Genomic DNA, 24,537 nt, shown 5'->3' with positions numbered 1-24,537 from the left:
TCCTCAGGGTACCGCCGGTCAAGGATTGTCGACGGGCAATCCCCAGGGGGAGGGCGTTCTTTGCCCTATGGAATCAACTGCCAATGGAACTCCGGACTGCCCCCGACCTTTGTTCATTTCGCCGGGACCTAAAAACCTGGCTCTTTGAGCTATCTGGCCTGGACTGAGAGGTTTAATGTTTTAAATTGTGATTTTAATTTTTTGCGGCTAGACTTAATTTAATTTTATTTTAATTTTATATTGTATTGTTTTTAAATTTTGCCTTGTAAACCGCCCTGAATCCTTTGGGAGCAGGGCAGTATATAAACCAAATGAATAAATAAATAAATAAATAAATAAATAAATAAATAAATAAATAAATAAACAAACAAACTGTCAACGCTGCTAACATCGGATGTTCTTGCTTTGACAATAGATGGAAATGTAGCCATCTTTTCTCTTTCGCTTTTAGAGTTAGATGATGCTGAGAGGGGGGGGGGATGTGGATGAGAGACCAGTTAGTCATAACAACAATAACTCAGCCATGGGAATCCAAGGTTATTGAGCCCAGAGCTGATAAAGATTGGGTGGGCTGCAGAGCTGGGGAGAAAGCCCGTGCTTCAGGCTAATTGGGAATGTGATTTATGACTGTTAATTGGAGGAGGGAATTGTGCTTTGCTACTTTGTGCCGGGGGTGATGGGTGGTGGAATTTAGTTTCTGGTTTCAACTATGTAGTACCAATACTTTGTTTCTCAAATAAAAGATTATTTAAGGTAAACAATGCCTCAAAGTTCTTTTAAGAGTTTCATCTGTCAGAACTATGCTCAGGCAGGAAACCCTATACCATTTCAGAGAAATGGTTGACCAATCTCTTCTTAAAAACATCCAATGTTGGAGCATTCACAGCTTCTGGAGGCAGGTTGTTCCACTGGTTAATTGTTCCAACTGTCAGGAAGTTTCTCCTTAGTTCTAGGTTGCTTCTCTCCTTGATTAGTTTCCATCCGTTGTTTTTTGTCCTGCCTTCTGGTGCTTTGGAGAATAGCTGGACCCCCTCTTCTTTGGGGCAACCCCTGAGATATTGGAATACTGCTATCGTGTCAGCCTTAACCCTTGCAACTGTTCTTCATCTGTTTTAGTCCCCAGTCCTCTGACCATGAAATTCGTGCTTTCCTTGTTCCTTGCTCAAGGAACACTGAAATTGTCCGTGCGTTCTGATTACTGAAGATGATTTGCCAGCCAGCCAGCCCTCAAAACATCTGCTGAAAATTGTCTACAGGCAAAACTTTGGTCTGTTGCTGTTGTTCCCCTTCTGCGAAAAATGCCCTAAAAGCAGGCCAAATCCACAGGGTCTGTTTGTGCTTTAAACAGAATTAAATCCATTTAGTACAAAGCAGACCTCTAATCCCTGAATAATTGAGAACTTCTTCCATTGGATTGGCCCTACGTTGGGAAAAGATGAAGATGGGGTTTCAGTACTACATCCTGAGAGGGTAAAATGAAAATAATGCTTCTTTGAGTCCCAAGTTAAAATCCACATGCCCAAATATTAACCCTTTATAAGTACTCCGAATTAGACGCTTAAATACTTTTTGACTGCCTTCATGCTTTTTTACTGTTTTTTTTTAAATTGCTCTTGCTCTTTTAAAAAATTAATTGTAACCTATGTTTTGAAGCATGAGCTGCCCACATTTGTTTGCTGAGGTGAGCGGCTATAGAAATCAATCGAATCAATAAATAAATACTTCCTGGAAACCTTAAAATGAGAACATTGGGGAGAAAAAGTGTCATTCGGTCTTTGGTCTGCTGTGCAAGGCGCTTTTCACGTGGGAAAACATTAAAATTGGTGTCTGAAGGGGGATGAAAGGTCAGGTGGAGACCACAAGCTTTGGACTGAAAGGTGATCTTGACCCATGTAAACAAGGGGGCAGGGCTTTGATCCCATCTTGGTGGCCACCATCTCAACCTCCGTCCACATTCCTGAGGACCTCCTGATTTAAGGAAGAAGCAGACTTTACTTCTTTGCTCCATACTTAGAAAGTTGTGAGGAAGTTTGTGGCTTTGTGTTAGCCAAGGATGCTTGGTGCCTAGAAGAACGAGAGAGGCTAGACTCCTTTGTATGTTCCCCTTCCCTTTGTGGCAAACAGGACAATACTCATGCAATTTGGGTTGTTGTTCCCCCCCCCCCCCGAGAATGAGAAGCTTTGCTCTGCACAATGGCTAAGTAACCTTTTTGGCTTTGTTCCAAGCAACATCTCTCGCTTCCCTTTTAACCATTTTTAACCCATAACCATGATTACCTGAGAGTCTTCCAGCTGTCTTTCTCCATGTGATTTTCTGGACCTTCGTTTTCAAACGAGGCAATAAACAAAGCTGGAGGAGGAGGAGAAAGAAAGAACAAGTGTCAGGACTATGGGGCAGTTTGTGATGATGATGGAGTCAGAAGTATGTCGTTTGTGGCTAGGTAGATAGATAGATGATAGACAGACAGGCAGATAGAGAAAGTTAGAGAGGGATGATAGAGAAAGGGATAGAAAGAGAGAGCTGTGTGTGAGAGAGAAGGGATGATAGATAGATAGATAGATAGATAGATAGATAGATAGATAGATAGATAGATGATAGAAAGATAGATGATCAGATAGATATATAGATAAATAGATAGATTATTAGATAGATAGATAGATAGATAGATAGATAGATAGATAGATAGATGATAGATAGAAAGAGATGATCAGATAGATAGATAGATAGATAGATGATCAGATAGATAGATAGATAAATAGATAATCAGATAGATAGAAAGATAGATGATCAGATAGATAGATAGATGATCAGAGATAGATAGATAGATAGATAGATAGATAGATAGATAGATAGATAGATAGATGATAGAAAGATAGATGATCAGATAGATAGATAAATAGATAATTAGATAGATAGATAGATAGATAGAAAGAAAGATAGATAGATAGATAAATAGATAGATAGATAGATAGATAGATAGATAGATAGATAGATAGATAGATAGATAGATAGATAGATAGATAGATATGGAAAGAGAGATGATAGAGATCGAATGTGGTTAGTTCTGTTCCTCATTGACCCCAATCCTACTTCTCTACAATGGCATTATCGTCAACAGAGACTCATTGTATACGTTCTTCTAACAGTTATGGGAAGCTATATTTCTTTTTTTCTTTTTTTTTCTTTTTAAGAATAAACCCCCTCTCCCCCGCCCCAGAGTCTCACCTTCTTCACTGTAAATAGGCGCCGTGAGTAGATAGCTCTGGATCTTCCTGTCCTTTTCAAAAGGACATTCCACCTGCTTCCATGTGACAAAGTCGTGGATTTGCCTTGAAATCTCCCAGTATTTCTGCAGGAGATTCACGCCAAGAGAAAATGGACGGAGATAAGTGTTGCAATACCACGGAATCAAAAGAGTCACTCAACACTGAAGCATCCCTAAGAGATGGCTGCTTGCCCAGCCTCTTCTGAAAGGCATTGCCTGCAAGTCCTCTAATGTAGAAAGTCCCCTGATCCTCTTTGTTGCTCTTCTCTGCACCCTTTCTAGAGTCTCAACATCTTTTTTACATCGTTGCAACCAAAACTGGATGCCGTATTCCAAGTGTGGCCTTACCAAGGCCTTGTAAAGTGGTAGTAACCCTTCACGTGATCTTGATTCTATCCCTCTCTTAATGCAGTCTAGTACTGTTTTGGCTTATTTGGCAGCTGCCACACATGGCTGGCTCACATTTAAGTGATTGTCCACTAGGACTCGGAGATCCCTCTCATAATTACTACTATTGAGCAAGGTAGCACCTATACTGTACCTGTGTGTTTGGTTTTTCTTGCCTAAATGTAGACCCTTACTTTTTTCACACCACTGAATTTCATTTTGTCAGAGAGCACCCAGTGTTCAAGTCCGTCAAGATCCTCCTGTATCTTAAGCCTGTAACTTCTGGCATGTTGGCTATTCCTGCCATCTTGCAACTAGTTCTTTTTCTGCATAAATAAATCTGAAATGTATCTTCCAGACAGAGTAGCTAGGTGGAACTTGTGTTTTTAATGTTGATACGGACACCTAGAATTATAGTTCCTAAATGCCGTAATTTCCACGCGTAGCCTTGAGCCTTGACTCAGGCAAATGTATCCTTGAGGATACAATAATGAAAACAAAAACTATAAAAGTAGTGAATTGGCCTTTTTTTTGGGGGGTAGCATGGTATTTCCCCTCCCCCCCTGCTTTTGCCAGGACCTTTGTAAAAAGTTGCAATGTTCATCCCTTTTCTCGCGGGCTGTGTGCATTTAGCGTACATCGTAAAACGTTGCTTACCTTGAAGTTGATTTGTCCGTTCGGCAAGTGATTGGTGTGTATCTTATGCAGGAAGTAGATATCTTTAATGAAAAGATTGAAAACAGGGATGACGATTTTCTCCCGGCTGCTGTGTGCTGTCTGTGACCTCTGGGCTGCCCCTTGAAGAGCCGTCCGATAATTACAGAAGTTGCTTGATGGATCCATGTGATGCTGTTTCCAAAGAACGATGAGAAGCAATGGCTTAATAATGTCTGTGGAGATGCTCAGTCCTCCAGGTCAGTTGCTTTTCAAAAAAGCAACTGGGCTTTGGTTTTCCTGGAAGACATTTCGCTTCTCATCCAGGAAGCGCCTTCAGTTCTGCCTGGAGGGTGGAGGATGGAAGGATTTATATTTATATTTGTATTCCTTGCAGTCATCTGGTCATTAGCCGTCTCTGTGAGAGTCATTGAGGCCACTTGGAGGTTTATCTGTGCCCTCGGGGTCACCTGATTAGTACAAATGGGTTTGGAACCTTTTTTGGAACTGCTGAAAGGATTGTGTTGTAAACAGGAGATAAGTGGTGTTGTATCCCCCCCCTTCTGTTGAGAGAAGGCTGTTCGGTTTTGACATAGATGGCTGTCTTTGATACCTCTAGTGTGGCATCAACAACCCTCCGAAAGTGTGCTAATGACGAGATGACTTGCAAGGGAATATAAATCCTTCCATCCTCCACTATTGGGTCAGAACTGAAGAAGCTTCTTGGATGAGAAGTGAAATGTCTTCAAGGAAAAAAAGCAAAGTCCAGCTGTTTTGTTTTGAAAAAAATAGATGGGACAAATAATGGCTTGTTAGGAGACACCTGAGTGCAAGTCCTTGTATCATTTATTTGAATCAAGTTACAAAAATCAGGAGGGTGCAAGTGACCACATTTCTTGGGGGACCCAATTTCTCCGGGCTTGGAGACTGAGATACCTCCTCTTACTTACAAAATGCGAAAATGAATACAGTCCTTTTGAAAAGACAGCACGTTACCGTCGGATGCTTTGGCAGAGGCTAAAACTAAAAGTGATTCCTGCAGAGTTTTCTTCAACAAGATTTATCAAGACAGATACAGTGCTGGGATTCAAATAATACCTGAACAACCAGTTCTGTTATTGGATGCAGGCCTGGGCCTCCGAGGCCTAGAACGGACTTCTGGAAGTGGCGTCCACGCACTTCCAGCGGGCCGTTCTAGGCCTGGCAGACCTCCAGGCCTCTGAGGTATAGGTATAGGATATAGGGTTTCCTGCCTGAGCAGGGGGTTGGACTAGAAGACCACCAAGGTCTCTTCCAAGTCTATTATTCTATTCTATTCTATTCTATTCTATTCTATTCTATTCTATTCTATTCTATTCTGTTCTGTTCTGTTCTGTTCTGTTCTGTTCTGTTCTGTTCTGTTCTGTTCTAATTGTAATTCTAATTCTAATTTTTCTATTCTTTATTCTTGTATTGTATTGTATTGTATTGTATTGTTATTCTATTCTATTCTATTCTATTTTCTGATCTAGTCTATATTCTATTCTATATTCTATATTCTATTCTATTCTATTCTATTCTATTTTCTGATCTAGTCTATATTCTATTCTATTCTATTTTCTGATCTAGTCTATATTCTATTCTATATTCTATATTCTATATTCTATTCTATTCTATTCTATTCTATTTTCTGATCTAGTCTATATTCTATTCTATATTCTATATTCTATTCTATTCTATTCTATTCTATTCTATTCTATTCTATTCTATTCTATTCTATTCTATTCTATTCTATTCCATTCCATTCCATTCCATTCCATTCCATTCCATTCCATTCCATTCCATTCTATTCTATTCTATTCTATTCTATTCTATTCTATTCTATTCTATTCTATTCTATTCTATTCTATCCTATTCTATTCTATTCCATATTTTCTATTCTATTCTATTCTATTCTATTCTATTCTATTCTATTCTATTCTATTCTATTCTATTCTATTCTATTCTATTCTATTCTATTCTATTCTATTCTATTCCATTCCATTCCATTCCATTCCATTCCATTCCATTCCATTCCATTCCATTCTATTCTATTCTATTCTATTCTATTCTATTCTATTCTATTCTATTCTATTCTATTCTATTCTGATACCTTATGACATCCTAGCTTCTTGAGAAGAAATGAATGTCCAGGAAGGCCAGCATCAGCTAAAGCACTGGCAGCTGTGATTTCACAGGGTTGTATATGTAATTATAATCCTCTTTATTTTCAGCTTTTGCTTTGAGATGGCTTGCTTTTGCTAAATCCTGAATATAATTCTCCGCCAGATGGCAGGCTTCAATGAGAGATGAAGAAAAGAAATAAAAAGTAATATAGAAGGTGGATTAGGAGTGGTCATCCCCTTGTCTTTCAAATACTGTCAGCTTCATCCAGGGGAAAATATTGTTACAGGCGGAAAAGGCAGATGGAAGGTTTCTATCTTCATACTGACAAAAATACGTAAAAGAAAAAACAAACATGCACTGCATTTTTAGCCAATCAGTGCAAACCTGCTTGAATGCCTGATGGCCAGTGAGGAAATTCTTTAAATCGAGTTTGATTGAAATTTGATTGATTTTAAGATTTGGGAGGAAAAGCTTATTCGTTACTATTTCATGCTTGCCCTGTTTTTCTCCTGAGCTACGAACTATGGTTAAGCCCACTTCTGCTCTATGCTGGCTTGTCACTGTTTTTTTTTTTTTTTTTTTGATGAAAAGAATCCTTCTGAGTAAAAAAAAATATTGACAGGATACAGCAAGGTATGAAATCCTTACCTCTAAAACATCAAATTTGGCTGTTTTCACTTTGGACCATGTTTTCTTTAGCCGGGCAACAGGACTCAGGTTCATGCCAGCTGAAAGAGAAAGAAAGAAAGAAAGAAAGAAAGAAAGAAAGAAAGAGAGAGAGAGAGAGAGAGAGAGGGAGGGAGGGAGGGAGGGAGGGAGGGAGGGAGGGAGAGACAAAAAAGAGAAAGAGAGAAAGGGAGAGAGAGGAAAAAAGAAAAAGAAAGAAAGAAAAAAGAAAGAAAGAAAGAAAGAAAAAAAGAAAAAGAAAGAGAGGGAGGGAGGGAGGGAGAGACAAAAAAGAGAAAGAGAGAGGGAGAGAGGATAAAAGAAAGAAAGAAAGAAAGAAAGAAAGAAAGAAAGAAGGAGGGAGGGAGGGAGAGACAAAAAAGAGAAAGAAAGAGAAAGGGGGAGAGAGGAAAACAGAAAAAGAAAGAGAGCAAGAAATAAAGGAAGAGAGAGAAATAAAGAGAGAGGGAGAGAGAGAAAGAAAGAGAGAGGGTGGGAGAGAAAGAAAGAAAGAAAGAAAGAAAGAAAGAAAGAAAGAAAGAAAGAAAGAAAGAAAGAAAGAAAGAGGGAGGGAGGGATGAAAAAGAGAAAGAAAGAGAAAGGGAGAGGAAAAAAACAAAAGAAAGAGAGAGAGCAAGAAATAAAAGAAGAGCGAGAGAAAGAAAAAGAGAGGGAGAGAGAGAGAAAGAAAGAGAGAGGGGGAGAGAGAAAGAAAAGAAAGAAAGAAGAAAGGAAAGAAGAAAGGGGGAGAGAGAGAAAGAAAGAAAAACAGGGAAAGAGAAGAAGAGAAAAGAGAGAGAAAGAAAAAGGATTTTTAAAGGCAAATAACTTGCAATATCTTCACATTCATTTCCAACTTTTTTCTAGCCTTTCATCAAACTTTTCATTCAGGACTCTCTTGACACATGTCAAAGGGAAGCTTCTGAGTAGGTGGGTTGTCCTAAGCCCATTAAACATTCATAAGCCAAAGGTCAAAATGTTCTCAACTGAATCGTATTCTTTCAAGCTGATGCCCCAATCCTCTTATAAGTTGTTGTTGTTGTTGTTGATTTTAATAAATCTGCTGCTTTTCCACCTAACAGTGTCATCCTGGCTTTCCTCCCTTGGCTGTGTGCGTCACCATCTCTTTCACCGTTTGTCTCTGTAATTCCTGCCTTGAGCAAATCCTGCCCTGCAAGCCCCAGCTTTTACAACGATGGGGAAAGGAGGGTTGTATGCACACATGAATAGTCGAGCAGGGCACAGCGTGCAAGAAACGAGGGGGTTTGCGCTCTCAAAGGAAAGTTCACCTGAGATAAAGGACAGTTTGTTTTGCTCCCAAATTAGCTGCTGGGAACTCTCAACCCAAGTGAGTTCTTGGGGAAATATTTGCCCAGAGATGATCTGTGAAAAAGGACTAACTTGGCCCCGACAGCAGAAAGAGGAAGGTGACAATATCAGCGGTCCCACGCTGCCTGGTGTAATATATCACGCAGATATTTCTTTTAAGGTTTAAAAAACTTAATCCCTAGCTTTGACCGAGAATTGCTTTTCCCCACTTGTTTCCAACTTCTCCCCTGTTACTAAAAAGAAGCAATTAGTTCCTGGTAGCTTTCTGATGCCGGCAAAACAGCTGGCTGCGTTTCCCCACTTTAGGTATATATGACGTTCTTCGTTTAAGCAGGGCTCCGATCCTTTGAAAGGATCCTGGTTGAGAGGTAAAGGCTTGTTAGGACAAAAGGCTGTCTAATCTCTTCTTAAAAGCCTCCAGTGATGGAGCAACCTCAGCTTCTGAAGGGAAACCATCCCTCTGGTTCTTCCTGTCAGGAAATGTCTCCTTATTTCCAGGTTGAACATTGTTCTTGTCCTGATGCTTTGGTAAATAGGTTGACCCCTCTCTCAACCAACCAAGCTTGGAGAACACCAAAGACCCCACAGTAGTCCCTCTTCCTCCTCCTCCTCCTCCTCCTCCTCCCGATGATGTTACCTAGATGGGTAATGAAATGTCTACAAGAAAACAAGCAAGCTCAGAGAGCACCAAGGATCCCACAGTCCTCCTCCTCCTCCTCCTCCTCATCATCATCATCATTATCATCATCCCACTCCCTTCTAACACTGATGATGTTATCTAGTTGGGTAATGAGATGTCTACAAGAAACCAACCAAGCTCAGAGAGCACTAAGGATCCCACAGTCCTCCTCCTCCTCCTCCTCCTCCTCCTCCTCCTCCTCCTCCTCATCCCACTCCCTTCTAACACTGATGATGTTACCTAGTTGGATAATGAGATGCCTACAAGAAAGCAAGCAAGCTCAGAGAGTACTAAGGATCCCACAGTCCTCCTCTTCCTCTCCTCCTCCTCCTCCTCCTCCTCCTCATCATCATCATCATCCCACTCCCTTCTAACACTGATGATGTTACCGAGTTGGGTAATGAGATGTCTACAAGAAAACAAGCAAGCTCAGAGAGCACTAAGGATCCCACAGTCCTCCTCCTCCTCTTCCTCTCCTCCTCCTCCTTCTCATCATCATCCCACTCCCTTCTAGCACTGAGGATGTTCCCTAGTTGGGTAATGAAACGTCTACAAGAAAACAAGCAAGCTCAGAGATCACCAAGGATCCCTTGCTTCAACCCTGAGCTACAAATATTCTCCTTCATTGAATTCTCCTCTTCCCATTTCCCTACCTGTTGACATGCAAGCATGAGGAAGATCCACTCCCAACCTTGCAGTAGTTCCTACCTGCTTATGTGGAAGTCAATGGGACTCGCCACAGAATGCAGAGATCAGATTTCGCATCTCTCTCAGTATGTGAATGCGCATGTTCACATCTGTTGTGAGAGAGAACAGTTGGCGCGCATGCCTGGGGATCATCACATGGGATCAGTTAATAACATAGATGCAGAGCGGTTAATATTAGCAGTGGGGCACCCCGATGTGCTAAATTGCTGACTTGCCTTCTCAGGCCAAGCTTTTAATCTACTCCACTCCCATTTTATTGAGGCGGTCACGCCCAGAGACCTTACTCACAAATAATAGCCATCATGGAGTTGAAGTTTCCAATGTTGAAGCATTCTCTTGCCACATCGATGAAAAATTCCATGATTCTTGTTCTCTGCTTTTTCTTCACCACCTGAAACATTAAAAAAAAGACATCCGGTGAGAAGAGGGGAGCGGTAGTAATGCCACAGAAATACTAAACTAATTGCAGAGCAGCCACTTTTGTTGTAAGATCCTTCAGGATGAATTCTATTTTTCATGGAACTCTTCAAGGTTAGGCAGCAAGTTGAGTTCCTCCTCTGTTTTTTTTAGGAGATCACCAAAATCTTGCATGTTGAGTTGTTAGGCACTAAGTGTGACCCCCCTGCTTTAGGTATTCGGGGTCTTAAGTGCGTCTGAACTAGCAAGAATTTAAATAATTTCCTTCTAATTAGGACAAGGCATGCATGGAAAAAAAATGCCTCTGGTGAGCTAAATACTGAAAAGCATTTAAATTTTCTAGCCTTAAAGATAGAAACTGCCAAATGTACGCTGTCCTGAACAGAACTGCTTCTAAAAAGAGAAGATTGTTTTGATCCTGTAGGGTTTGATTATGACATTGAGCAGTTATAATCCACCTTTTTAAGTGTCCTACTTGATGCAGGATGGATCCTGCCCTAAAACAAAACATTCCTCACTTCAAATATGCAAATAAAGGAGGCCAATCAGCTGAAAAGCTGATTTCATTCGACTTAATTACAACCGCTGTTGAATTTGGGTTTGGATCATCTCCCGATTACACATTTTATTTCACAAATCCCACAAGGACTTGGAGATATTAATGCTCCTAGGTCAATAATGACAATTATCCTAGAGGTTTTTCTGGATAAAATATGGGCAATCAGCCCGGAGTGAGCCAAAGGTCAGACAATGCATTTCATATCTGACTATGATCCACTTGACCATTTTGTGTCTCTAATATCCAGAGACTGTCCAAATTCATCGACGTGATGCAGGAAGTTCTACAACAAACTCTTAATTTTCCCCCCCGGTTGTTTGGGTTTTGACGATTAGGGTTTGTGTGGTGGGTGTGAGGAGTCAAGGCAAAGTTCTACTGGCTCATCTGGATCCAAAACAACCAACAGCAAGGAAGTGCTGCATGTCATGCTGATGACATTTCACTCTGAATCTCACAATGTTCTCCCTCTGTGGTTCCGTGTTGGTGTTGAAAACTAGAGGAGATCATACTGAAGCTAGTGAATGTCCTTCGGCTTGAGCTGAACCTGACTCTTGTTCTCTTTCAGCCTCTCGCTAGAGCTAAAATCTCACAAAGAAGGCACTTTTGCCCACTGCAGATGCATTGAATGGGTGTGATATCGTTGTGAATCTATGGGTGTGAGAGCCTTGTGATTATGTCAAACCCACAGAGGTAACCATCAACCATCAACCAATAATCCCTACTTTTTTCCCCTCGTGTTATCACTCTGCTAAACACCTAATTCCCACAGTATTGTCTCACGTCTAAGGATATTTACCCATGTAGTATGGCTACATTACTATTATCCTTCTCATCTTTTCTACTGCCGTCTCCTGTTGGTATCTTAGGATTATATGACTTTGTTGTTGGCATGTATTTTGAGAGCTCCTGCATCAGAGACAAATTCCTTGTGTGTCCGGTCACTCTTGGCCAATAAAGAATTCTATTCTATTCTGTCCTAGAGAGGACCCATTTTGTTAAAAAATATATTCTGTACATCCGGTTTGGATCGTTTCAGGGGAGCTGTTCCAGCTAGAGGAGGATTTTGTTCGATCTGCAAAGTGTCTCAACACCTATTCCCCATAAGCCCAATATTGATCTCTTTAAAGAATTAGCATGGCAATCGATTTTAAATGCCTAACTCTGGGCAGTTACCAACAATCTGTTATTCTGTTGTTTTATTAATGCACCAACACAAATAGTAGCAATAATAATAAAATGCCTCTATCAAGAAAACGTAGAGAAAACTCCGTAACAATCATATGAATAGATCATCTATTTTTTTATCTTCTTTGATGTAGGCTGCTATAGAAATCAAATAAAGAAAAAAATAAAGAATAAGATCAAGGCAGAATGACCAGGTGTGTGTGTGGGGGGGAACAAGCCACCTCCCCCCTGGCATTTATGTTTATTATGCAGAGCTTTGGAAAGAGGCACAGATTATCCAAACACGGGAAACTATTTTTAAAGTTGATCTCTGAAAATGGCTCTAGCAAAACAAGCTCCTTGGTAACTATGGGAACCAAATCAGTCTGTACCAAAATACCATATATCCTAACTAGGAGATCCATGGTCTTGCCTCAGCGCTATGGTGCATTCAGATGATCAGACACCCTCGGGCAGAATATTGTTGTATTCTTACATGTACTGTTTGATAACCCAATCTGGACGTTTCCCCTCCCTCCTTTGGTGGGGGGGTCTTAGGAGGAGAGGTGGGGAGGGATATTGCAAATCAGCTATGATGCCTGATCCCACTTCTTCGGGGCAACCCCCTGAGATATTGCAACGCCGTTGTTGTTCACGGATGCATGGAATTGGGAATTAAAAAACGGGGGAAGAGAGATTGCATACTAATACTTCCCATGATTTTGATTCCCTGCTCCAATAGCAGGCGATTTTGGAAAAGTGTAGGATAACAGCAATGAACATCCCTGCTTGGAAAACAGGCAAATAATGCCTTAGCTCTCCAGCATGAATTGGGTCTAACTTCTCTGATGAAAGACACCGCGAAGTAAAGAAAACCAGCTATAAGGTCAACAGAGGCGTTCTGCTAGGATGTGAATTGGCTACCCTCAAAACAGAGACATCGAACGGGTGAGTAGCCTGTCCATTTGCCCCCCACCCCCACCCCCAGTTTGTTTCTCCTGTGGATACTTGCCTTACAAATCTCTGTCGCCACCAACATGCTGAGGCAGTTAAACCAATTGTCGTAGGCTTCAAGATTGTAGGTCTTGGTCACATCGCTTCGGCACTGAAAAATTAAAACACCCGCTTTTAGACCTGCGTCCCAATCAGGATGCCGCTTCCAGTAGAGCCATCAACCCTTCTACGCAAGGAAACCCAGCTTGGATTTATGTGATGTCTTTTTTTTAAAAATAAAAATAAAAATAAAAATGGAATGTCTCCTAAGTAGCAAACTTCTTTTAAGAGCTTCTGGGTGTGCGAAGCAACGATAGGTTTTTCACAGCCCAAATAAAGGCATACCCTATCTTACAGAGCCTTGGTGGAGCAGTGGGCTAATGCCTCCTTAAGTAACACCAGCTGCCTGCAATTAGTGCAGGTTCGAGTCCCACCAGGCTCAAGGTTGACTCAGCCTTCCATCCTTCCCAGGTAGGTAAAATGAGGACCCAGATTGTTGGGGGCAATAAGCTGACTTTGTAATAATGCCGCTTGGGGGGGGTGAAAGCCCTAATAAGCAGGCATATACATAGAATGAAGGCTACTGCTACGTTTGTAAGCCGCCCTGAGTCTTCGGAGAAGGGCGGGATATAAATGGAATTTAAAAAAAATAATAATAATAAGGAGTCCACGACTCACCAAAATTCATTGAGCGACCGTTCGAAGTCACAACAGCCCTAAACAAACGTAGTTTGTTTAACAGTAAGAGATGCCCAGAAACCATGGAACAAATTACAGCCTTGGCGGAGCAGAGGGCTAATGCCTCCTTAAGTAACACCAGCTGCCTGCAATTAGTGCAGGTTCGCATCCCACCAGGCTCAAGGTTGACTCAGCCTTCCATCCTTCCGAGGTAGATAAAATGAGGACCCAGATTGTTGTAATAATGCCGCTTGGGCGGGTGGTGAAAGCCCTAATAAGCAGGCATATACATAGAATGAAGGCTACTGCTAAGCCTGTAAGCCGCCCTGAGTCTTCGGAGAAGGGCAGGATATAAATGGAATTTAAATAAATAAATTAAATAAAAGTATCCATATCCTTGAGACCCCTTAACTACTAGTATTCCACTCCCAATAAAATAAACTGCATGCCCTGGTGAGTTGGCCTTTGGTTGCCATTCCTACGTAAGTCTTCCAGATTATTTCATTTATTTAAGAAAATTGGCATGTTGCCCCACTCAATGATTCTGGGTGACTCACAAAAAAAGTAATACAAACAATAAAAGCAATAACCCTCACTCCCCTGGCGACACTTGATGGCCTCCATTCCATTCTGGGTTTCCCAACCCCATTGGTAAAGCCAGTTCTTCGGGGCCTTGCGATGAGGGTCAAAGGGGGGGGCGGTCTAATTTCTTAAGGGATGAGTCATCACGGAGAAGGCCCTTCCTTCTTCTGGGCCCCATCAGATGGACCTCCTTAGGAGAGGGGACCCACAACGTTCCCTTCCTCCCCATTCTTATGGGCTGGGATGGGTTGGGAAATGACAATCCTTTAGATCACCTGGTCTTGAGCCAGGTAGGGCTTTGAAGGTGACAATCAGCACCTGGAGTTGTATCCAGAAGCAGGAGAGATGACCCCTGTGCACACCTGGGTTTGCACAAAGTCATAGGAGCCACTGCATTTTGAACCAATTGAGGCTTCCAGATGCTTTTCAAGAGCGGCCCCATGAAGAGCGCATTGCAGTAGGCAAGATGAGAGACGACTAGGGCATGACTGGGGATTGTTGGTTAATCTTTCTATTTCCCACCTCTGCTTCATTTACATTTTGTAACTTACCTTGTGGTTATCCAAGGAGTCCATGTGACTGACTATTTGCATGAGATCTTCTGGGTAAATGTTGCTTACCCTCTCCTAAAACCGAAAAGACATTCAACATTACAGATGGGTAATATTTCTGTTGCTCCCCTCTGGGAGGAGGTTTCGAAGTATTTGTAGCCAGATGACCAGATTCTATAACAGCTTTGTTCCCTATGCCGTCCGTTTAGTAAACTGTCAAGATTAGTTTTTCCTCGCCATATAGATCTATACCTCTGAACTAGACTGTGCTGTTTCTGTGGGCCATATATGTGTGGGTATGTGGGTATATGCATAATTTTGTCATGTTTCTACAGTGTATATTGGAGGTGGTTACCCTTTGAGGGCTGTATGCAATGAAATCTCATTTTAATGTATGCCGGTTAATGTACATTTAAAGTGACAATAAAGTTATTCTATTCTATTCTATTCTATTCTATTCTATTCTATTCTATTCTATTCTATTCTATTCTATTCTATTCTATTCTATTCTATTCTATTCTATATTCTACATCCTATCCTATCCTATCCTACCCTACCCTACCCTACCCTACTTTTCTCTTCTCTTCTCTTCTCTTCTCTTCTCTTCTCTTCTCTTCTCTTCTCTTCTCTTCTCTTCTCTTCTCTTCTCTTCTCTTCTCTTCTCTTCTCTTCTCTTCTACATTTTACATTCTACATCCTACATCCTATCCTATCCTATCCTATCCTATCCTATCCTATCCTATCCTATCCTATCCTATCCTATCCTATCCTGCATTCTATTCTATTCTATTCTATTCTATTCTATTCTATTCTATTCTATTCTATTCTGTTCTGTTCTGTTCTGTTCTGTTCTGTTCTGTTCTGTTCTGTTCTGTTCTGTTCTGTTCTGTTCTGTTCTATGTAAAGACAGTGATGTAAGGTTTAATAGGCGTTCTTTTCGTTCCAGTGCATATAAATCACCTGGAACAAAATGTTGTTTAAAAATGAACCTTTTTTCCTTAGTTTCATTGGTTTAGCTGTCTTTCTTGTTCTTATACATACTTGAGAAGTAAAGAGCTAGCAAGGGACAAGTTACCCGCATTTGTTATTTTTAGTTCTGCGCAAAGCCATTCTCTGGGCTTGTCCGTCATCTTCCTCTTCTCTTTGGATGGTCTTTCTAAAAAAGCTGGCCTCAAATCTGAACATTTGTCAGGGGCACAGTTGCAACCTCACGGGACAAAAGAAGGACAAAGAAGGGCTCACTCACCAGTTCAATGTGTGTTAGTTGCTGCGCGAGGACCAGCGGGTCGCAGCAAACGCTCAGAATGTCCTTCTGGGATGATTGTGGCTTTGTTTTAAGGATCGGGCCTTTGTCCGTCCCCGGTTGACGAAACTTCTCTCGGATTTCTTGGTATTGATTACGGGCAGCGAGAGCCATCAGGAGCTCTTGCGTCATCTGGCTGATGATCTTCTTGACCGTTCCATTTTCCTAATCCATAAAAATACAAGAGCGTTTCTTGTTGGGTGATGACAGGTGAATTATTCTGGGCAGTGCTCTCGATTTAATCCCTTGTTTAATGCAACAAAGGATTGTATTGGCTTTTTTGGCTGCCACCGCCCACTGCTGACTCATATTTAACTGATTGTCCACCAACACTCCAAGATCCCTCTCATAGTTACTGCTATTAAGCCAGGTTTTCCCCCAATATTTAACTGTCCACTAAGATTCCAAGATCCCTCTCACAGTTACTGCTATTAAGCCAGGTTTCCCCCCAATATTTAACTGATTGTCCACCAAGACTCCAAGATCCCTCTCATAGTTACTGCTATTAAGCCAGGTTTCCCCCCAATATTTAACTGTCCACTAAGATTCCAAGATCCTTCTCACAGTTACTGCTATTAAGCCAGGTTTCCCCCCAATATTTAACTGATTGTCCACCAAGACTCCAATATCCCTTTCATAGTTACTGCTATTAAGCCAGGTTTCCCCCCAATATTTAACTGTCCACTAAGATTCCAAGATCCCTCTCACAGTTACTGCTATTAAGCCAGGTTTCCCCCCAATATTTAACTGATTGTCCACTAAGATTCCAAGATCCCTCTCACAGTTACTGCTGTTAAGCCAGCTTTCCCCCCAATATCTAACTGATTGTCCACCAAGACTCCAATATCCCTCTCATAGTTACTGCTATTAAGCCAGCTTTCCCCCAATATATGTGTACTTTTGCTTGATGATGAGTTTAGAATTCATTTTCAAGCAAATTAAAATTTCCACCCAATTTGCTTAAGATTCTCTGGTAAATGAAGGCCCCCCACTGGTCATCTATGGGTTTTCATCACCGATGAACTGTTCCAAGGCTACAAAGTTATTGTTCACATTCTTCCCTGGCTTAAGGACTAGTGCTGCATTATATTTATAGCTGCGTTGTACAAGGGTCTTGCTGCCTTTCTTTCCTTTATACAGAGTAGACCTCGACTTACGACTACAATTCAGCCCAATATTTATGTTGCTAACTGAGACATTTGTTCAGTGAATTTTGTCCCATTTCCCGATCTTTCTTGCCACAGTTGCTAAGTGAATCACTGCAGTTGTTGTTAAGCGAATCTGGCTTCCCCATTGACCTAAGGAAATGGCCAGTCCGAGGTAGGATTGTAATAAAAGTGTTGAAAGAAAATTTTTTGTCAGGGTCCAGTCCAAGCTGGGAATAAACAAAATGGAGACTGCTTTAGAAAGATGGTTGTCGTTTATTGAAGAGCAGAGCCAGACAGAAAATGTGGCTCTGGGGCAGCTGACCACAAGGTGCTGGTTTGTGGTGGGCTTTTATACCTTCTTGGCATGAACTTTGACCTGAGTTTTTGAGCATGTCATTTTGGTATTCTGGTGGTGGTGGGTTAATCCTATTATGTCCTAAAGGTCATGTCTTTAGAGTTTGGGTGGGGTAGGTAGATTTTAGGGGTCTTTGTCTTTCTAATCTCATCAGCTTCTAGCTTTCTGGCTCCAGCCTTCCTGAATGGATTATCAAATCTCCATTTCTACAGACCTGGCCTCTGCCTAGTTTCTGTTAAGAAAAATTGGTCCTGCTTTTCTGCCTTTTAAGATCCTTTGGGGAAATATAATATTCTATTTTTTTTAATATTCCCAAAATATTTCTTTCTCTGGGGAGGAGGAGGATGCTGTCCTCCCACAAAACAAAACAAAACAAAAAAAACTCTCCACATCAAAGTTTTCATTTTTTTTAAAAAAAAAATCTTCAATGTTCAAACTGGTTATCGGTGTAATATGAAGTCTTGCCACAGGCATTTCCCACCTTCCTTCTTGGAGAAAACCTCTAGCTTCCTAATTAGGTCCAACTACTTCTGGTGTCATTGTAACTAGAAGATTAATTCTACCTTGATGATGTAGGTGCTAAACTCCTTTTTGCAACTTAATTGGGATCTCAAAAACCTGCCTAATGAACGTTGGTTAAACTTTTGCATCCTGCCTGTGTAGGCGGAGGTGCTTCTTGCGGTTAAGAGACTCTGTTCAGAAGTGAGACTTGAAAGAACAAGCCAATATAATAATGTGCTTCCTTGTTCCTGAAATTTCAGGCATGTGTGCAATTTTTTTGCCTACTTAGGTAGGAGGAACCATACAACAGTAACAATAGAATCTCTTCGTGTCATACTAGAATCTCTGGGACAAACCCACTTGATGTTAGCATGTCAGCAAAAATATATATAAAAAAATAAAAAGTTCAGAGCATCAAGGAAAGGAAAGAATATTAAAAGCCCCTTAGAAATGGCTTGTTATTTTTTTTTAAAATCCAAGTATATAAATTTAAAGGAATGGCAAATAGCTACGGGGAGACACATGCATGATTTTACACCAGGGGTGTCCAACTTTAAGACCTGTGGATGTCAACTCCCAGAATTCCCCATTCCGGCTGAAAATGCTGGGAGTTTGAAGTCCCCAAGTATTAGAGTTGCTCATGGCTTTAAACCGAAAAATCCAGAGACCTGGATTTATGGTTTATCTCTCCCACTTTGGAAGTAAGCCTGAGAAATTATAGGGCTGGCTTCACTTCTACAGGGCCAGCTGACCCCTGAATACGCGGATTAGGGCTGTGTAGTGGTTTAGATTTGAAAGCAAACAGGTGTTTTGGGCTATGCTGAGGCATGAAGTTGGCTTGCTTTGAATAAATCTGAAGCACTGCATATTCCTAATGTATATCCATCTCCAATTTTAGATAAGGATAGAACAGAATAGAGTGTATAGCATAGCATAGCATAGTATAGTATAGTATAGTATAGTATAGTATAGTATAGTATAGTATAGTATAGTATAGTATAGTATGGTATGGTATGGTATGGTATGGTATGGTATGGTATGGTATGGTATGGTATGGTATGGTATGGTATGGTATGGTAGGATAGGGTAGGGTAGGGTAGGGTAGGGTAGGGTAGGGTAGGGTAGAATAGAATAGAATAGAATAGAATAGAATAGAATAGAATAGAATAGAATAGAATAGAATAGAATAGAATAGAATAGAATAGAATAGAATAGAATAGAATAGAATAGAATAGAATAGAATAGAATAGAATAGAATAGAATAGAATAACAGAACAGAACAGAACAGAGTAGAGTAGAGTAGAGTAGAGTAGAGTAGAGTAGAGTAGAGTAGAATAGAATAGAATAGAATAGAATAGAATAGAATAGAATAGAATAGAATAGAATAGAATAGAGGATGGGAATGGAATAGAATAGAATAGAATAGAATAGAATAGAATAGAATAGAATAGAATAGAATAGAATAGAATAGAATAGAATAGAATAGAATAGAATAGAATAGAATAGAATAGAATAGGAGGATGGGAATGGAATGGAATGGAATGGAATGGAATAGAATAGAATAGAATAGAATAGAATAGAATAGAATAGAATAGAATAGAATAGAATAGAATAGAATAGAATAGAATAGAATAGAATAGAGGATGGGAATGGAATGGAATGGAATAGAATAGAATAGAAAAGAATAGAATAGAATAGAATAGAATAGAATAGAATAGAATAGAATAGAATAGAATAGAATAGAATAGAATAGAATAGAATAGAATAGAATAGAATAGAATAGAATAGAATAGAATTCTTTATTGGCCAAGTGTGAGACACAAGGACACAAGGAATTTGTCTCTGGTGCATAAGGTATCAGCGTACATACAAGCAACAAATGATAAATCATGATCATAATCATCACAAGATGCATTCAACAATAGAAATCATAAGATACAACACTTACTGATAGTCGTAAAATACCAAATAAGCAATCAACATAAATCATACTAGGATACTAAATCAAACAATATAAATCGTAAGATAGAAGCAACAGAGGGTTTTTCCCCATGAAATTTTCATAAATTTTGGAACTAGGAACTGTGAGTTTATTACAAAATAAAATAAAATGGGGGCAGCTTTGCACAGTCATCCTGGCCACATCAGAAGTGGCTTTCTGTTGCTTGGGGTTTGGGATGCCTTTGAGTTTCCAGTGGAATCTACAGAACAGAATAACAGAGTTGGAAGGGACCTTGGAGGTCCTCTAGTCCAGCCTTCTGCTGAATCAGGAGAACCTCTACCATTTCAGACAAATGGCTGTCCAGTCTCTTCTTCAAAACCTCCATGGATGGAGCCCCCACAACTTCTGAAGGCAAGCCCTTCCACTGATTAATTGTTCCGACAGAAAAACCTAAGAATTTCCTGGTGGTGTCCCATCCCAATAGAAGCCACTTCTGGCCCTGCTTAGGGGGGGGGGTTGGTTTTTTTTTTTTAATGGCCAGCTTATTTTTTAATTCAGTTGCTTTGCTGCCCAACTTCCTACGAAGGCAACTCTGGGCCACGTACACCATTAAAAGCCCTAAAACCCACAAAAGGAGTTGTCTGTCTTGACTTTCCTGGACCTTTTTTTAAAGACTCCTTTAATCAGATGTCGCCTCACCCATGGGGAAAAGCAGTGAATCAAAATGACGGCCAAAGAAAACAAGAATTTCCTCAGAGTTGGCCCCTTTTGAAAAGCATGTGCTTGCAAGCATCTTTCTAATCATCAGCCACAGGAGCTTCACCACAACATCAGGCCATATGACCTCCTGGCCCTTAGGATGTGACATTCCAGTAAACAGCTGGCCTGACGTATTGGAACATGTCCGGCTGACGGCAGTCTTAATACTTAAGTCTCAACTTTAAACATGCTCTCTGCTTTACAGCTGTTATTTATTTATTTTTAAATAAGCACCAGACTCAATTACTCTTCAAGCTTTGTGGCCAGTCTCAAAACATAGTCTTGACTTCGTTTTTTCAAAAGCAAAACAAAAGGCCTTAATTATCTTTACGTTTTGCATCACTTAACGGGCGGGCTTCAAAAACCATTTAGAAGAAACATCTTCACCCTCCTCTGAAGGCGGACACAACATCCATCCGAGCGAACTGACCTCGGATGGGGGAGATTTAGTTGGAACCAAAAGAGTGGCTACCTTAAAGACGAGGCTCTTCAAAAGCAGCTTTAACTGGGCTGCTTTAATGAGCTGCAAAGAGGTGCTTAGCCCGGTCTGGACCCCCTTGTCTGTCAAGATTCTCACTCATCTGGGTCCTGGTTGCCCCAAAGGTGCTTTTTCCAAAAGGCAGCTGGACTTCCCCTGTTTTTCCTTGCAGATGTTTCGCTTCTCATCCAAGAAGCTCCTTCAGTTCTAACTTAGGAAGGTCTAACTCAGAACTGAAGAAGCTTCTTGGACGAGAAGCGAAACATCTTCAAGACAAAACAAAGGAAGTCCAGTTGCTTCTTGAAGAAGAACCTTTGGGATGTCTGAAGTCCTTCTTCCAAATAAGTATGCAGACTGCTGGCAAAATCTTGCACTAATGGGAATGCTGTTGTTTTGACTTCTGGCTGCTGTTTAACCCTTCCTCCCTCCCTCCCTCCCTCCTTTCTCTTTCTTTCTTTCTTTCTTTCTTTCTTTCTTTCTTTCTTTCTTTCTTTCTTTCTTTCTTTCTTTCTTTCTTTCTTTCTTTCTTTCTTTCTTTCTTTCTTTCTTTCTTTCTTCTTTCTCCAATGCCCTCCAAGAAGGGAAGATTAGGAATCTATCGATTCTCGCCCTATTTAAAACGATCAATTCAAGCTCCTGTTTTGGATGTGAGAAAACACCACCCAGCAGCGAGGTTAGGTAACAAAATGAGGGGGCTGTTTGGTTTCCAGAAAGGAATGGAAGAAAAGGCAACAATCAAACCGCAAGCCTGGGCTGTGTTCCCACAACCAATAAATAATTGTTTCTATCAAGAGCAACACACGGCATTGTTTTGGCAGTACCAATTCAATGCATCGCAGCCAAAAACAAAACCAAACTCAGTTTAGCTCTGCAGGAAAGCATTCTTGAAAAAAAATGGAGGGGTTTAAATCACAATAGAGTTTAGACTTATATGTCATTTTGTAGTGCTTTACAGCCCTCTCTAAGCGGTTTACAGAGTCAGCCTATTTGCCCCCAACAATCTGGGTCCTCCTTTTACCGACCTCGGAAGGACGGAAGGCTGAGCCAACCTTGAGCCGGTCAGGATCGAACTGCTGGCAGTCGGCAGAGTTAGCCTGCGATATTGCATTCTAACCACTGCACCACCACGGCTCCAATCTTGAACCGGTCAGGATCAAATTGGAGGCAGTGTGCAGAGTTAGCCTGCAATGCTGCATTCTCACCACTGCATCACCAGAGCTCTAAATGTTCAATTGTTTTCTTCTAGTTTTGCTCTATCTGGGCTGGGCACTGGAAGAGGACCATGTTTTGGAAAACATGGGTGTGCGCCCAAAGATGCTCCAGATCTAAAGCGCTCCATGTTTGAATCGGTAGGGGAAATTACAGTCCTTCTGTCTCGGTGCTGCCAACAACGAGATCTACTGCTACCAATAAATATTTTTTTTTCCCTTTGACAAGTTAATACATGGGTTGGTAACAATGAGATTTATTTTTTTTACATTTTTCCCCCCACCACTCATTCTTTTTTCTTCCTTACCTCATCACACTGGGTGATCTGGTGAGCAATTTCCTTTAGCTCCTTCCTAGCTTTCTCATCCTGGAAGTCGTATGGAAATGTTTCGGTCCATTCTTTCAGAAGCTGGATTATCTTTGCTGCAAAGGCCTTGAGCTTCCCCTAAATAAGAACAGAAGGCTGTTAATCAGGGAACCAAATTTGAATTTTGGCCAGGTTTGTGATAGTGATGACCAGGCTGAGAGTGAGGGAAGGGTCAAGCATGTCATCAGTCCTTAATTCCTTCGTACCTACCAGAGATCTAAGTGCAGCCCCTCCTTGAATTCTGTTGACTCTTATCTACCGCCATAAAATTATATATCAATGGAAAGGTAATTTAATCAAGAATTTGATGCAACATAGTTTGTCCAATTATCTGTACTGCATTCTATGCAAAGTTACAGCCAAATAACCAGACAAAGGAAGCACAACTTGCTTAGGTTGATATCAGGTAGTTTTCTTTCAACCGATTGTAACCAATGAGCATGAGTGTCTAGAGAGCCAATCGGGTGTCATCTTGTTTTGGCAGTGAGCCAATCAGATCACAGTAGGATCCGGTTATTGATGTCATGTATTGAAGCCGAGAGGAGGACATTTGTCAGTGTGCTATGTGATCGCTATCAAATTGGTTCTGGGGTTTTTTTGTGTGTTCTTTCATTGAGCGAGCATGTAAAATGTAATAAAATTAAAGTCATGGTGCCAAGAGTTGACTGGTCGCCCAAAAAGCGATGTAGAATGGCATTATTAAGTGAAACAAGGCTACATTTATAAAGAAATTAGAAGATAAACTGGTGGAAACTTAACCAAAGGTGGCATTTCTACTGTACACTTTTCCCCAAAAGGTTTCCACTTCTGTAAATGTTTATTATCGCAGCACACTCCTAACACCCTGACTAAGTCAAAACAGCCCGCAGCTCAAAGAAACATAAATTGGACATAGCAATGGAGGCTTTGAAAGGCTCCTGGCAAAAAAACAACAACTAGCAAATCTAATTGTTACTTTATACTCCTAGAAAGGATGAAGCTTCCGGCTCTTTTAGCTTAATTTTTTCAACTTCTCTAAAACCAGCATATGTATCAGGCTGGATGTCTATGGAGGTTCAGTCATCCAGGTCATGGTTCTCTTACAGATGTTTTCTCAGGAGGCAACTGGACATTCTTGTTTTTCTTTGAAGACGTTTCGCTTCTCCTCCAAGAAGCTTCTTCAGCTCTGACTGGATGGTGGGGAGTAGAATATAAATCCTTCCATTCCCCACCATCTAGTCAGAGCTGAAGAAGCTTCTTGGAAGAGAAGAGAAACATCTACCATCCGGTAGGAGATATAGGAGTATAGCCAGCCGTACCAACAGGCTGAAAAATAGCTTTTATCCGTGGGCTGTTAGGCTTTTAAATGGGACATAATCTTACGCAGAATTGACTTGGGAGGCCGGTGTGTGGTGTAGTTGGTTCACATGGTGTGGTGGGATGGAGGGTTTGTTGTCACTGTGTGTTGGGGGGAGAGAGCACAGGGGGAGGCTCAGCTAATCTCAATGTACACATGTTGTACTTTGACAATAAAGGTTTATTATTATTATTTATTAAAAAAGAAAAAGCAAGAATGTCTAGTTGCCTCCTGAAAAATCATCTTTGGGACATATCAGGCTGGTGCCTGGGTTTTGAAGTGGTGAGTGTTTCAGCATTTCCAAATGGGTGTGTTTTTGCAATTTTTATACTAGAGAACAAAAGGTACTGATCTCATCATC

General features: G+C 40.8%; 1 protein-coding gene across 1 annotated transcript in view; it reads right to left on the bottom strand.

Moving 5' to 3' along the window:
* RASGEF1A (RasGEF domain family member 1A) overlaps positions 1-24,537 on the bottom strand; it is a gene marked incomplete at its 5' end in the record, with an annotated part of 46,517 nt that overhangs the window by 4,565 nt on the left and 17,415 nt on the right. Inside the window, 9 exon segments of the mRNA XM_083364913.1 lie at positions 2,278-2,350; positions 3,227-3,350; positions 4,311-4,502; positions 7,101-7,180; positions 10,123-10,225; positions 12,987-13,079; positions 14,779-14,853; positions 16,025-16,246; positions 22,781-22,918. Of these exon segments, the coding sequence (XP_083221039.1) occupies positions 2,278-2,350; positions 3,227-3,350; positions 4,311-4,502; positions 7,101-7,180; positions 10,123-10,225; positions 12,987-13,079; positions 14,779-14,853; positions 16,025-16,246; positions 22,781-22,918 (1,100 nt within the window).

This window comes from Vipera ursinii, assembly GCF_947247035.1.
Source record: "Vipera ursinii genome assembly, chromosome: 5".
In the NCBI taxonomy this organism is placed as follows: Eukaryota; Metazoa; Chordata; class Lepidosauria; order Squamata; family Viperidae; genus Vipera; species Vipera ursinii.
This window is presented reverse-complemented; position numbering and strand designations above follow the sequence as displayed.